At 55.9% G+C, this 15,219-nt stretch overlaps 4 protein-coding genes across 4 annotated transcripts; 2 read left to right on the top strand and 2 right to left on the bottom strand.

Moving 5' to 3' along the window:
• Positions 1-60: 60 nt before the first annotated feature.
• Positions 61-1,282, bottom strand: N656DRAFT_211312 (uncharacterized protein). The gene is made up of 2 exons (XM_064808908.1): positions 844-1,282; positions 61-751 (listed from the first exon to the last, which is right to left on the bottom strand). The coding sequence occupies exons 1-2, from the start codon at positions 934-936 to the stop codon at positions 197-199; spliced, it is 648 nt and encodes a 215-aa protein (XP_064668102.1). The 5' UTR covers positions 937-1,282; the 3' UTR covers positions 61-196.
• Positions 1,283-4,915: 3,633 nt separating this feature from the next.
• N656DRAFT_211002 (uncharacterized protein) lies at positions 4,916-7,048 on the top strand. The gene is made up of 2 exons (XM_064808907.1): positions 4,916-5,789; positions 5,843-7,048. Exons 1-2 carry the CDS (start codon positions 5,101-5,103, stop codon positions 6,900-6,902), a joined length of 1,749 nt encoding a protein of 582 aa, XP_064668101.1. The 5' UTR covers positions 4,916-5,100; the 3' UTR covers positions 6,903-7,048.
• Positions 7,049-7,948: 900 nt separating this feature from the next.
• N656DRAFT_757456 (N-terminal nucleophile aminohydrolase) lies at positions 7,949-9,248 on the top strand. Its single transcript, XM_064813147.1, has 2 exons — positions 7,949-8,186; positions 8,248-9,248. Exons 1-2 carry the CDS (start codon positions 8,043-8,045, stop codon positions 8,968-8,970), a joined length of 867 nt encoding a protein of 288 aa, XP_064668100.1. The 5' UTR covers positions 7,949-8,042; the 3' UTR covers positions 8,971-9,248.
• Positions 9,249-9,304: 56 nt separating this feature from the next.
• Positions 9,305-14,913, bottom strand: N656DRAFT_800041 (uncharacterized protein; the record flags this gene model as incomplete). Its single annotated transcript, XM_064817958.1, has 2 exons — positions 9,305-10,841; positions 11,486-14,913. 2 exons carry the CDS (start codon positions 14,911-14,913, stop codon positions 9,305-9,307), a joined length of 4,965 nt encoding a protein of 1,654 aa, XP_064668099.1.
• Between the last annotated feature and the right edge of the window lie 306 nt (positions 14,914-15,219).

The following is a 15,219-nucleotide window of genomic DNA, read 5'->3' as shown; positions in this document are numbered from 1 at the left end:
CATGCATATATGAGGAGCATCGGAAGTGGGCAAGAGGGGGGACGCACGCAATTCACGATTCACGATCCGATCCATACAAATGCCGCCTTGACTTTCTTGCGTGGAGCTGATTGGATTTATAGTGTACTATAGTCATGATTATTGCTTCATTATGATACGGGGCTATTTCATACTGACGGGAAGACATTGGCCCGGCCTAGCCCGGTTCGTAGCGCGATCTCATCAATGTTATAGTACTCGGGCAACATAGTCCGCGGTCGTCGGTGCGGTAACAAACGCGTTGCGAGACACAACAGCATGTCTGGTCGGTTGCAGCACCCGTAGTGGTGTAGTAGGCGCGCAAAACATCTGCGCTACTTGTAGTCGGTACCGTGTATGACATACACCGTGGTCTATGTAAGCGCGGCGGTTGCACTTTCGGACCGAAGCCGATGGGGTCCGTCAACGCGGACTCGGTCTTCTCTCCTTGTGCTGTGCATACAAAAGAGATGGACCGTTCTAGGCAATCCTCGCGATCACATGTGTGGTGGTGGGTTGAACTGCCCCTGAACTGACGTGTGAGAGCAAGCATCCAGTTCAGTGTCAGGGAGGGTGGTATCAGAGTGCTTCTCGATGAGAAGATAGGGCGAAGGAGCCAATCGTTAAGCTCAATTCCAGGAGATGTCTTCCCAAATATGTACGGCTTTGATGTATGGGGGACCTGTCGAGTGGATGTTGTCAGGGCGCCTTGTCGAACATCGGTTCTGCATTGCTAATTAGCTATGTGAGTCAAAATCGATGAGCTCCTCAGAGGCCGGGAGCTCCCATGATAAGATCGGGTGAATGTATTGTATGTACACGTACCAGATCCGGCGCGAGATAACCAAAGCCGCGGACGTGCAGCCGAAACACAACGTTGTATGCGAGAGAACCAGGGCACAACAGGGTGCCACACATGCGGGCCTACATAGTACATAGATCGGTTGTGCATCCACCTTGATAAACAGAGGCGGGCGAGTTGTTGTGTGTCGTCTTCGACACGGTTATTCCTGTGCGCCGTTTGATAGGGCCAGGAGCGGCGGCAAAGGTGTCGTCGAAGCAGGCTAACGGACCGAAAAGACGACGACGTGGTTATTTAGTGGCATCCCACGGCTCACACGGCTCCATATATGGCCTTCAAATTTTCCAGTGGGCATAGAAACTAGAAAGGTCTGGCCCGTGGCAAGAGGAGAGCATCCTAGCAGCCTGGAAGGATGGCGAGGGGTTCGAGGTAAACAGCAGAACGGACTGCTTACTATCCATGATTCTATGTCTGTTCAATCTCAATGTAATGGGCCCTGCAACTTCTTTCGAGTCTATCCCGAGTTTTGACCAGATGCCGTTTACCTGCCCTCTTTCGCCGAGAGTCCGGGGCCGTGTTTGAGATAAGCGGATATTGTCGGGAGAGATTGCCTGGCCTCTTTGTGTATGAGCCGACCGAGGTTGCAGCCCGGTGCTTTAGTTTGCGCTTCAACGGACGCAAGATAGCAACCACAATGCAAGCACAGCTTCCGACTGTGACGCCAAGTTTCGGATCCGGAGAGGACAACGGAAGTGTGGGGCATGAAGATTGCTGGACACCGGAGGAAAGGCGGGAAGAAAGAAGGCCTCTAAGGGTCAGCTATTGAAGGAATATCTAAACGCCGCGGAGAGGACGGAAAACGGCTTCGGCATTGAGCAGCCATTGAACTGTGGCACGTAGCGTGTACAACAAAAAGGCTTCGCTTTAACACAATTGATGTACGACGAGCTGTCTGGTTTCGTCTTAACCAAACCGAAGAGGCTGCTGAGCTTGCATACGGTATCGAAGCTGGATTCCTGCGGTAGACGCGGGACCGATCAAGTGGGGGCGGGCTTGACTTACAGGAATGTCCCAGCTTTATCACCGGTTCATAACAGTCATCAACATCCAGATATCGAAGGCCAGCGCCAGCGACTACGGCCACCCACAGCCAGAGCGGCGGGAATAGAGGACCAGTCATGGTAAAGGCACTGTTTCGACGCGATGTATTCTGTCAGGAACCCCAGATTTGGCTAGCCATCAAGCAGGGTTGGTGAGCCGGCCCTCGCAGTCCGTCAGCCATAGTCCAGATTGTAAAGGATATCTCGTATATCCTTCTCTTTTTCTGCCGCTCATGACGTTTGGGCGGGCCGCCATACCCTCCGTGGAGTAGAACAAGACACGAACGAGATCCTACCGTGCTCTAGGAGTTGTTCGCAGATGCCGCAAACTTGCGAGTGTGCTGTTTTGTGATGATGGCCTTTTGCCCATGTACTGTACCGTACGCTAGATTCCAGTGTCCATAGGATCCAATTCGGGGGTTCTTGCTCCCAGATCTCCCGCAATGACTAAAGGAAAGGGAGATCATATATGTAAGGCACTTAGAGACACGGGGTGAATCTCCGTAGTAGAGGCGACATGAAATCGTGTAACGCATCTCCACAGGCATCTTCGAGTCTGCCTGATTCGTAGCTCTGCGCATAGACACCAGCCAGAGCCAAGTTCTAACGCTGCATTGATTTTGAAGTTGAGTTGAAAGCCGTCGATGCGAGCCGGGGACGCCAGACAAAGAGTTGACCAGGACTGAGGTGCAACGTGCAAGGAGCGGAAGATAGACGATCAACCCTAATATGGGAGCCGGTGAACCTTAGCCACATCCCTGAGGGATCACGGTGGACACTGCAACGGGAGAAACCGGAGGTACGCGAGTCGAGAATGCCCGAATCTGCAGAAGACAATGGCGCAAATCTAGAGGTTACCGACGTGCTTTTGACTTTGCTAAACTCCCGCACGTCGTCTGTCTAGCGAAACCACGCCAGGTCCGAGAACACGGCACCGCTTTGCTGTTTTCTTCCCTGTCATCGAGGTGCCGTAATCACCTCGCGAACCCCGCGTTTTTATTACTGTGGGAGCGACGGTTGCAAATGCGGAGAAGTGCAGTCACCTGGGATGCGTTTTGCTCGGCAACAGATATCAGGAAGAAGTTGCTGTCCATAACAGGTTATTATTGCAGGTGAGGAGGCCTATGAGGGGATTGGAACTCGGACGGGGCCGAGACTTCCCAGGGTGATCCCAGGGCCTGCGAGCTGTTGATTATGACCTGTTTCCAGTCCAACAGGAAAGAATTGGCTCTCGTCTGGCGAACGCGGCGCTGAATGCCAGCATCGTGAACCAGCCATAGGATGGCAGTGACCTGGCTATTTCGGGCAGTTTTGTGTTGCGGGAGCCCGGACGGCAATTTGATAAAACGGCTTCGGTTCTGTCGAGCTGCCTGCCAGAAACCATGGAGAGATGAAGCCGTTGACTAACAAGAACTAAAGGCCAGCCAAGCAGAGCAGCTAGAGCAGGTCACACGCTTGTGCAAAGCGCACCCTGGTTGTCCATTTTCCCATTCCAACCCACCGCCCGCGCCTGCACTTGTTGCCTCCCCACGCCCATGCACTGTACCAATCGCTGGCAAGCCAGGTGACCAGTGACCAGTCCCGCCAGTCAAAGCCCCCAGACCGCCTCCAGACCGCCTCCAGCGTCTCGGCGTCGGTGTCGTACCGAACGGCGCACCCAAAACTTCCAGGGTGCATTTCTTGCCTCCAGGCTTCTCTCCCCTCCGTCCTTGGATCTTTCTCATCCTCAGTCCTCCCTTGGGCAGTTGGCTACGTCGCGTCTAAGCAGCATTCGTTCGGTGATAAGCCAGGTGTACAGTACATAGGTATTTTGGTGTTTCCCAATTGCCTGTGCGCGAGACGACTAAAAAAAGCCCTTGCCGAGCGACTGAAATACATGGATACAGGCCCGTGACCTGCCCATCCTCCTTGCCTCAGCGCTCAGCGCCAACCCGACAACCGAAACGCTGGTTCCAGGAACGAAAGCATGGGGGTCGACAGGTAATCGCCTGTTAAACGTTTAAATACCCCGCCACCCTTGGCTGTGTCTCTGCGGGGGCTCGAAATCGTCGCCGAAAAGCTGTAAGTGGATTTCTTACTTCGTTGCTTTGATATCCCACCCAATTCCCAAGCATTGGACTTTCTTTGCAGGTCACATTGCTCTATGGTCCTGCCTGCCTTGCATCTTCGCTACCTCCCAGATCGTCAAAACCGCCCAATCGAACGTGTTGGTGAGGGGAACCAGCGAACTGCCGGTAGGACTGGGCGAATGAGGACGCTGGTGCCTTCCCCTGCACTCCGCAAAGTTTGCATTTTTTATGGCCCAGTTGACGGACCGCTGTTCTGGATGATGCATGGCAGATCACCTTGATCATTGTTCGCTCAGGCATCGTCAACATACATACCACCTCACAACTCTCGCCCATCAAGGGAAGCCGATAAGGTATTGTGTGTATGTACATGGCGGCTGCGGCACCCCCCCTTCCCATTCTGGAACACCCCAAACGAATCCCACCCTCCCCGTCTGAGCATCAAGGCGCCCACACTCAAATCGCATCCCACGTTTGGATGCAGGTGTGGGAGGTACCGATGGGTCATGGCAACAATTGGCAACAGCCCGCAATCTGCAATCCCGCTTCCGTTCATCAGCCTGCCTGCACTGCACCCACAAGGTGCCTAGACTCCGAAGAGCCGGGGCACTTACCCGCACACACCTCCTTGCCCTGTGCGCAAACCCCTTCTCGAACACTAGCAATACACCACAAGGATATATCCTGCTTGACTCTTCCCCTTCGACCTAGTTTTTCCGACTTTTGCTCCCGCTTGCAGCCGCACCCCTCCCATTTCCTGAAATCGCCATTTTCTTGCCTCGGGTACTGCTCGCTTCAGGTCTGATCGTGATTTTCTGCAGTTCGCCTCATCGTTTTACCTTGCCGAACGCGTTTCGGCAGCCCTCCCTTTCTCGTCACCGCCTTTGTCTTCCCCGGACGCCCTGTCAGCCACCGCACGTCGAGGAACAGAAAGAAGCCCAGACAGCATTGTCCTCCCTCCGCATAGCGCATCGTTCCGCCAGCGTCGAATGCAACCTTGATTTTCTCGCCTCACCACATATGTCGGGCGCTTCTAGTTCCCTGTTGGAGAAGGATTGAAGGTGATTTTGGACGGCGGCCCATTGATCACCAGGGTGCTTGCCGCCTCAAAATGGCCGTGGTTATCACGTCGGACGACGACAGCTACTTTTCGTCAGCGTTGCGCCGCTCCCATTCACAGCCAAAACTGGTCACCAGCCGCCCCGGCTTGCAGACTTCGGCTTCCGCGTCTCGGCTCGTTGATCTCTACCGCGGCCCTTCCCGACATCTTTCAGACTCGCCAACCTCATCGGCTCCCTCATCGCCGCTGGCACCCCAAGCCGAGTCGTCAGACTTGTCTTGCTCGTCGACCCCCGCTACCAACTTCTCTCTGTCGTCAGATTGCGAAGAGGCCGCTTCCCAAGGATCTGTCACACCAGATGAGATACTTCTGCCTCGATACGAGGACGTCGGGTATTTTGGCCGCCTAGATGATCTGGATCCCTCGCCGAGTCCGCAAACGGGCGGCCCACCCACATCTTCACCGAATGAGCAAGATGACTCGGCAGCCACGACTAGACCGGGAACGCCCGAGATCCAGGAGAGAGCTGAGGACGATATCGCGTTGAGGGCGCAGCCTTCCCGGCATGTCGACTATCTGTCGCATAACTGGCGCGAGGAAGACATATGGTCTTCTTGGAAGCATATTGTCTCTCGGAGAGGGGATTATAGCAATGCCGCTCGCCTTGAGAATGCTTCTTGGAGGACGTGGATGAAGTCAAAAAATAACTTGAGCACCGTGTCACCCGAGACGTTAAACTGGTATGTTTGATTTTAGGTCTCCTACCCTCGATTGCTCTTTTAACACGCAGCAGGCTGAAGGATTGCGACGTAACATGGCTATACGGCCCGTTACAGACGGGCACGTCCACCCTGAATAAGACGTCGACGGGCTCGAACAGTTCCGGGATGTCCAAGTCGAATTCCTTTATCCAAAAGAAGCCTATTCTAAAAAAGAGGAGCATGTCGGAAATCATGCTTCAAAGGTCGCTGTCCACCTCATCGTTGGTGAAGCAAGCCGCGGCAGCGGTGCAAGCACAACAGAAGGGGGGCATCATGAAGAGAATAGGCAGGCGACCGGGTCTTGAGCGGGCCACTACGGATTACATCACGTTCCCCTTTTCGTCCCGCGGCTTCAGCCAGGATGGGACCAGCCTCTTTCCCTCGGCGAGATCGTCTGGCATCACTTCCCCAAGCGGGGAGCGGAAGCACATACATTTCAACGAGCAAGTGGCCCAGTGCATCGCAGTTGAGGTCAAGGGTGATGACGACGATGAGGATGATGGCCGATATCCGTACGACAGTGACTCGGACGACGGGGCCATCATGATGAAACGAACGCACTCCAAAAAGAGGCGGCCATCACTGAAGAGGGCCAAGAAGCCCAGCAACAATGGGGAGAGCAAGACGATAGCGATGCTCCCTTCCACGACGCTCAAGTACCGAGAAGACACGCCTGAGCCGACCGAGTCAGCGATGAAGCACAGCACCAGCTACAGGAGCCCGGTAATCTCGCCTTCCTCCTCACAAGAAACGCTGCGCCCATCCAAAAAGTCGGGTAAGCTCTTTATTGCCGGCGACGACGATGACGATGATGACGACGACGAGGGAAAGGTGGGAGACGACGGCAGCTACGGAATGTCAGCCACGCAGTACGGGGAGGGCTCATCTGGGCTCCGTCGCACGCTATCCTCAACCAGCTTGTCGGCCGAGCCGGCCGGGATGCGGCGGACCGAGTCCGGCATGTTTATGCCCTTTGAGGAAGGCAGCTCTGGCTCCTCGGGCGACGGCGGCCTGATCGCTCGAATCATTAATACGGTAAATACGGCCCGGGACATTGCCTTTGTTATCTGGAATGTGGGATGGAGGAAATGATTTTTTTATGTGGCGAGAGCGTTCGTTGTTAACCAAAGCTGTGTTTTTCCAGAAGGAGGCTGCATTCAGTACCCATCGACTGCGACAAAATCCGAAGAATTCTTCAGGGGGTGTACGATAAAAGACAGCGTTTAGCTGATTGCGTTTGTTCCTTCTCTAGCCTACGAGGCGGCGATGAAGGGGTTATCATTACGACACGGCCGGGGCTCGATTATACAGGCGCGACGGGAAGCCGTTTTGTATCGCATGGCGCGGACTATCGAAAAGGTCAGGTCGGCGGTTCTGGTACGACATGAAATCTGCATCGGTTGGGGTGTTTGAGCACGGTTGCTTTTATGGGACTTTTACTTGTCTTTTCGCTCTCCGGCTGGACATGCCGTTGCGTTCTTGGTCGCCCATGGGTTTTCGGTACGGCTCGACTTATACGGCGGGCCTCAAAAGCGGAGCAAGTCCAGATGGCGCTTTAGTTTCAGGGCGCTATGGTCGCGAGGTCACGAATTCAGTAGCGGGGAAAGGGCACGGTGGACATCATGGGTTCTACATAGGCAGTTAACTGAGGCAGTCCTCCTCGGATCGGCTCCTATGGGTCATGAAGGAGTAAGGGGAATAAAAAGAACAAGAGCTTCTATCATGTGCCCGTTCAAACTGCAACAGGGAGAGCGTGTGTCCAACCGGCAGATCAGACACGTTGATGCGGAGCTGGTGAATCCATATGTGTCAGTAATGCTCTAATGTAATCATGGAGTGAGAGCTACCACCAGTTACCTGAAGAGTTGGAATAACTTCCATACCTTAGGAGACCTGGATTACATTACACAGGAATTGGTCATACCGGTATCCGTTATCATCGTATTGTTCCGTACGGAGTCTGGGTTGTAAGGTTAGCGTTACCAAAATAATTATGTAACAGCGGTAATTCGGAGTGGGTCCGCCCACCTGGAGCTCGGACCCAAGGTTACCATGAACGCGTTGCATGGGAAGCTGCCTTGAGCTCCTGCAACCTGAACATCCAAGTCCAACCTGTAGCCTCCTCCAACAAAGTCATTCGCCGCCCACACCGACGCCGACTCAACAGCACATATTATCACCGGCATTCCGACAGATACCGATTTGGGTACAACCCACAGGCACGACAGCAGGATGGATACTCTCGTGGCGCGGTACAGCCGCCCAGCCTACCACCAGAATGAGGTCTTCACCGAGCAGGAGCAGCAGGATCTTGCCGATGCCGTGCCCGGCATGCCCAGTTTATCTCTCAAGTTTGCCATGCCGCCAGTAGCTCATGTAAGCTCGCTTGCTGTTACCGTTATCCTTACCAATCTTCTGACGAGAAACGTCCCCATAGCCGTCGGCATGGCTTCGAGCCGCCACAGATGACCGGTCGAACCCGTCATGCCCCATCAAGATTGCGCACGGTACAACAACGCTCGCATTCCGGTTCCAGGGCGGCATCATCGTGGCGACAGACTCCCGGGCGACGGCGGGCAATTGGATCGCCAGCCAGACGGTGAAGAAGGTGATCGAGATCAACAGCGACCTGCTCGGCACCATGGCGGGCGGCGCCGCCGACTGCCAGTACTGGCTGGCCTGGCTGGGGATGCAGTGCCGGCTGCACGAGCTCCGGCACAAGCGCCGCATCAGCGTGGCGGCCGCGTCCAAGATCCTCGCCAACCTCGTGTACCAGTACAAGGGCATGGGCCTGTCGATGGGCACCATGTGCGCCGGCGTGACCAAGGAGGAAGGCCCTGCGCTCTACTACATCGACTCGGACGGCACGCGGCTGGCGGGAAACCTGTTCTGTGTCGGGTCGGGCCAGACATTTGCCTACGGCGTGCTCGACGCCGAGTACCGCTACGACCTGACGGTCGAGGAGGCGCTAGAGCTCGGCAGCCGCAGCATCCTGGCGGCCACGCACCGCGACGCCTACTCGGGTGGCTTCATCAACCTGTACCACGTCAAGGAGTCAGGCTGGGAGAAGCACGGCTTTACCGATACCAACCCGGTGTTTTGGAAGACCAAGCTGGAGAAGGGTGAGTTCAGCAACGTCACGAGCGATCTTGCCGATTAGAGGCGTACACGGGGGAAAGGAGGTTCGAAGACTTGGCGGCGGGAAGGGTTGTAGCATCGTCCTGGCATTCCGCTTTTTACTTCACATGGCACGGCGTCGGCGAGGGATCAGGGAATAAGACGAATGCAAACGTGTACATGTACAACAACAGGACATCAACTAGAGGGCGGTGACGTTCTCAGTCTATCTCATGTGAACTGTGATCTGCAACTGCGCTGTGGTATAGTATCTGGGTATCCATCTAAAGAGCTTGCCTCGCTACTATCCCCGTAGAATCTATTTCCATTGCTATTGTTACACATATCAACACAACGGGGTTAACCGCCTCCGCCTCCTACTCCCGGAGGACTTTCCGCCTCTTCCACCCGCCAACGCTAAAAATGCCACCTTCCCCCTCCTCGTCAGCAGCAGCAGCCTTTTTGCTGGAATCCATCGACCACCTCCGCACAGGCAACACATCCATCTCGGACTCCCACCCGGCCTCGTACATTTCCATGCCCGTCCACGCGATCATGGCCGCGTTGTCGGTGCACAGGGACACGGGCGGCGCGACAATCTCCACCCCGGCGTAGCCCCGTACGTCAAGCACCCGCCGCAACACGCACCGCAGGAACTGGTTGCTCGCCACCCCGCCCGAGACAACCAGCGTTCTCACCTCCTCCTTCTCATTAGTTGTCGGGTGATGATGAGGATTCCGGCGGCGGCGGCGGAGCTCGTCGAGCGCAAAAACGACCCTGCTCGCGAGGTGCTCAAACGCCAGCTTCATGGTCGCGTACGCCACCACCCGCCGCTCGGCGAGCCCCATGCCGGGTCGTTGCTGCGTGATTAGTTTCTGCACCTGCCCGGAGAGCCCGCCGAAATCGAAGCGCATCGCGCGCGACTCGGATAGGGGCGGCGTGAGGAACCAACTGCTACTGCTCTGCGCGTCGTCGGCATCTGGATCTGAATTCGGCGGTGGTTTCGGTGAGTGCTGGTGGTGGTGGTGGTTGTGGATGAACAGTGCGACCTCGTCGGCGCGTTTCACCGGTGGTTCGTACTCGTCATATGTTGGTGGTTCTGGTAAGGGTACGCCTGCGTCTGTGTCAGGAGAGGTAAAGGCGAAGCGCTCGAGCGCAGCGCCGTAGTTGACGTCCTTGTTGCCGGCGAACTCCGCAGGTAGGATGACGCGGGCGCACTTGTCAAGCATGTCGCCTATCGCGATGTTGTCCGCCTCGGCCAGGGTGGCATGCTCGGTCAGGGAGGACGAGAGGAGCAGCTGCGTGTGGCCCCCTGAGACCAGCAGCGTGAGGAAGGGGAAAGAAGGGGTCACGGTCGCGGTCGCTTCTCCTGCGGTAGCAGCAGGGAATGTCAATGGTGGTGAAGACGGCCACGGCTGTTCGAGGGCGTGCACCAACCGCGGCGTCAGGGCATGCGCCTGCATGTGGTGCACCGCGAGCAGCGGCACCTGCCACGCTACCGCCAGCCCCTTGGCTGTGCACAGCCCGATCGACAAGGCCGATTTCATCCCCGGCCCGCGGGTGACGCTGATGAAATCTGGGATCCGCCGCCCCCGGCGCGTAGTGGTAGTGTCAGTGGTCGTGCCCGTCTCTTTGGCGTCCCGGATGGGCAGTCCACCAGAACCCCCATCGGGCGATGCACCACACTCCGGTAGTGACTGCAAAGCCTCCCGGATCAGCCCAGCCAGCGAGCTCGCGTGCCCTTCGGCGGCCACGATCGGGTGTATCCCGTTATAGGCCCGATTGTCGGCCGTGATCTTCTTGTTGAAGAGCAGGCGCGCGGCGGGTCCGGATTTGTCCTTTTCGAGGATAGCGACGCACGTGTCATCGCATGATGTCTCGATGGCGAGCGTCAACAGGCTGCTGCTGCTGCTTCTGCTGGTCGTACTCAGCGGCCGGCTTCGAGGATGCTGGGACTGCACAGGTTGGCTGCATTTTGCTCTGCATCTGAGCAGCCTGTAAGTGGTGTGTCTCATTGTTTATTCTCTCCTTCACATTTCATCGGATCATTTTGATGTTTGTAAACGATGCGACATCGCCCAAATCATCCTCTCCAAAATTCAAATGCCGAAAACTCAGCCGGACTTGAAGCACAATATTTTAGAGCTTCATTGAATGATGTGCCTGATATACAGGAAGTTGTGTGAGACTGAGTGTTGAACTGGGAATAGGAGAGCACCAGATTTCTCACCCGGAATTGAACAGCTGTTGGCAGCTGAAAGCTCGACCGATATTCCATCCACCTTACATCTGGATTCATCACAGGTTCACATTTCACAACGCAGCTTGATGATGCATTCATTCGTCGACAATTTGAACATCAAATGCTTGTATTATATTTTCGTACTACCGGTACGCTATGCAATGCACCGCCTCCTATACAACCCCAGGTTATGCAAAATCCCAGTACCTGCTGTGTAATGAACCTCGTCTTAATCAAGAAACCATCGGATCATATCCTTCACATCTTGCACCTTCATGTTTGACCATTTACGCCCACAAAATTGGTGTATTCGCACTTGCAGCCCCCTGTGCCGCCGTCCATGCCACCAAAGCTGGGGTTGAAGTCACCCCCGGGATTGATCCAGTCCCCTGTGGTGTTCATGTTGTTGAGCACCAAGGTGGCAGTGCCGCCAATGATCCGCTGCCGGTCATCGATGCCCCGGTGGAAGGCCCATTTCTTGCCGAACTCGCCCCCGTGTGTATCAAGCGTAACCGTGATTGGATAAGGCATCGTGCCCGGCTGTGTGCTGTTGCTAGGTGACGCGCTGCCCCCGAATCCGCCCACCAGCCTAGTCGTGTTATACCGCCGCGTCCAGATCTCCACCTTGTACCGCACCGACGTCCACGTCATGACGAACTTGGCCTCCGTCTTGAGGCACCCGCCGTTCAGGTCCGCCGGCACCGGAGAAGTCTCGTTACCCAGTTCCAAGGGCTCGACCGACTTGACATACAGTGTTCTGCTGTAGTACGTATAGAAGCCGTATCGTTCTGTCGGCAGTCCGCGGTCGTATAGCCGTAGGGGCTGCTGCTTCGGAAACCCAAGCGGGACCGCATCAGCGCTGGTACCGTCCTGCTCTAAAGCCGGTGGTGGCAAAACAGCTTCGGGGTCGAAATCCCCGGCTGCCACACTGAAATTCCCTGCAGGTCCATCATCCCGCCGCAACAGCACGTTCAAACCTACTGTGTCATTCACAGTCCGTAGAACGCTGATGTAGAAGGGAGTTGGCTCCCCTGCCTTGTCGTCCGATACCACACCGTCAGATGTGTTTCCCAGAAAGAACATCTCCTGGAAACTCGGCGGGGGAGGATCTGATGGGACCCCCAGGCCCGATCCCTGTTGCTGGCCGTCAGTCGAAAGCGTGCGACCACTCGGTATCGTCGCTGGCGGAGCCAGGTCTGTAGCCGGCTGTGCAGTGCCCAAATTAGTCAAGGTTGGACGGGGAGTTTCCCGAGCTGTGATGTTCCACGTCTGTCGGGTATTGTTGTCGAATTGAATCTGGAAGACAAAGCTCGGCTGGCTCGTGTCAAACGGCGCGACGGACGAGGCTTGCTCTTTGGGCAGAGCACAGCTCCAGAGCGTTGGAGGCTGAACGCATGCCGTGACCGCATTGGAGTCAGGCCCGATCACAGTTGAGATGCCGGTAGGTATTGGCGGAAAGTTGGTCAGGTTCAGCCACTGCGACGGCATAGCTGTTTCCACAACGGCCCGGCGAGATAGAATCACCCCCAGTACAACTCCCAAGATCGTCAACAACGCCATGGTGACGCAGACGCCCAACCATGCCCTTCTCCGCTTCCTTCCCTCACGTCCAGGTCGCCCAAAGCAGCCTTGGAGAGAAAAACAGCCACGGCCGCTCCATAGCCTGCCCGCTCTCCAGGCAATGGCATCCTCCTTCTCGTGCCGCCGTCGCTGCCGCTCAGCTTTCTGTCTGGGACCGTGTCCGACCACGTCACTAAACTGGTCGCCTGGCTCAAACGACCCCAGCGGCCGATCAGGTAGCGGTATCTGGTGCGAGAGAGGCGGCGGCGTCAAAGGCACATCTGTTAGGCCGATTCCCCCTTGAGACGTCATGGCATCCGACAGCCCGGGCGAAACCGGACCAGGGGATGGCGGATACATAGCGCGCAGGGGATGACCTGGAGGGAAAACAGCGCGATAGCGGACATCACGATGCTTGGGTGGCGAGTATGGTGGCGGCAATTCGGCTGGTGTCTGCTCTTCTTCAACGAAAGACCGTGATTTCTCCGAACGGATTGCGATCTCATGGGTAGGGGACGGTCTGGCAGGGGATGTTGAGGGCGACAGATCCTCAACTACGATAATCGGGGGTCGTTGCTGTGATTCCGGCGTACCAAGCCTCCTGCTGGCAGGCTCGCGTTCAGGCCCGGCGACAAAGGGAGAGGAACGCCCTTTCTTCACCACGTCCTTCCACTGTTCCTGAATCTGTTCGGCCTTACTGCCCCGAAACCCCGACACATTGGAGTGGTCGGCTTTATTCTTGAATGCGATTGGAGACGAAGGATTTTCCTGATCCTCGTCCCACCATTTTCGACTCTGATCAAATTCGACCCCTTTGAAACTTGACGGATTCGAAGATCCGGCTTCAGTCCCAGCGGCAGCATGAGAGAAAGACCTTTCCCTATCCGATCTCCCTGACCAAGCTTGGTCCGCCGCAAATTCTTGTTCCATCGGACTCGGATCCTTGACAGTTCTGGCACCGGAGGCAGGAGGCGCAGGAGAGTGCGCCTTGTTCATTTCCTTGCCCAGCTTAAGTTGGTTGTCATTCAGCTTGGGCTTCCTGGAAGCCGGTGTCTGCGGTGTTGCCGGGGTCGCTGGTGCGAATGGCGAGGTGACTTGATCCCACCAACCCTGGGATCGCGAGCTTCCGCCCGTAGCCGCCCGTTGCCGGCCTCCCGTTTGAAACGACTTGCGTCGTGTTGTTGCTGGGCTGCCGTCCTCTTCAAAAAGCGTAACCGGAGTCTCCATGTCGTCATTATCATCACTAACATAAATCGACGTCGTTGTGGTATCTCTGCGGTTGGGTTTAAATCTGAGCGAGGAAAAGCCCGGCTCATGATCGCCAGCCGAGAGGGGAGAAACGTCGGCATCCGTGTATGATGTCTGAACAGACGCGACATCGGGAAACTGAGCCCGTTCCGCGATCCCAGCGCTGCTGAGTCCCGGAGGTGAAATCCCATCCTCGGTGTCTGGAGACCAAGCCGACTTCAACTGCGGCGAGGCAGCTATGGTGGGGGCGAAGTATCGAGCGAGTTCGACGGGAGTTTCAACCACGGCGGTCTGTGGGCTAATAACGACATCCGAATCCGAGGGCATCGCAAACCCAATTACTATGGGCCGTTCATTGGGAGATAAGTCCTGTTGTGAGGTCTCAACAGCCGGTTTGTCGACCCGCTTGCCCTTGGTCGGTTTCGGCTTCAGCCACGCAAATGTACCGATTGATTCGTCAGATGGAGAGCCCTCGAGTGCTTTTAGAGCCGCAGCATCAACAAACTTGCCAGTCCGGGTGTGTCGGTTCTCTGCTAACGGCCTCATCTGGTGCACGATGTGCTGCTGCTGCTGCTTCTGCTGTTGCTGCTTACGGAGAATGGACATATCGGTGACGAGCTTGATGCCGACTCTCGCATTTTGGGCCTTTTGCCTATGGCGCGACCTTAGCCTCCTGATCCTTTGCAAAGACTGGCGGGCGGCGGAAGTGGAAGTACGCTTCGACTGTGGTTGTCCTGGCTGTTCCGTTGGCTCGACTGGGCCAGTATCGCCGTCTTCCAGGGGGTTGCCGTCGGCTTCCAGGTCCAAGAGGGGGCTTTCTCCACCCGTCGTAATAGGTGTTGACACTTCGTCATCTTCCCAATCCTCCCACTCTTCCCTGATCGAGGTAGTTGAGCGGCTGCCGGAACCGCCCTGGAGCGTCCATGGATCGCTCATTATTAGTTGAACTTCTATGTATTGGTATTGTAATTGTGGGAATTAAGTTGCTCGCGTTTCAAAAGCAACAAACGCAGGAGCTGGTGTTGAAGATAAAGGCAAAGAAGTAAAATGAAAGTATTCGAGGTTAACACAATAGCCCTTGCAACGTGGTGAATCGGAGCCGTAAAAGGTGTCTTATTATTAGTCGCAGTCAAGCAACAAGGCTGGAACAAAGAAAGGAAAAGCGGGCAAAAAGATGAGCCTTCTCTTGGTACGTGGCAGTGACAAAGAATGACAGTGACAGAAACAATAGGCCCCGAAGCA

The sequence above is a fragment of the Canariomyces notabilis genome (genome assembly GCF_033297395.1).
Source record: "Canariomyces notabilis strain CBS 508.74 unplaced genomic scaffold N656scaffold_19, whole genome shotgun sequence".
Lineage (NCBI taxonomy): Eukaryota > Fungi > Ascomycota > Sordariomycetes > Sordariales > Chaetomiaceae > Canariomyces > Canariomyces notabilis.
Note: the sequence above shows the minus strand (reverse complement) of the source record. Positions and strands in the feature narration are given on the sequence as shown.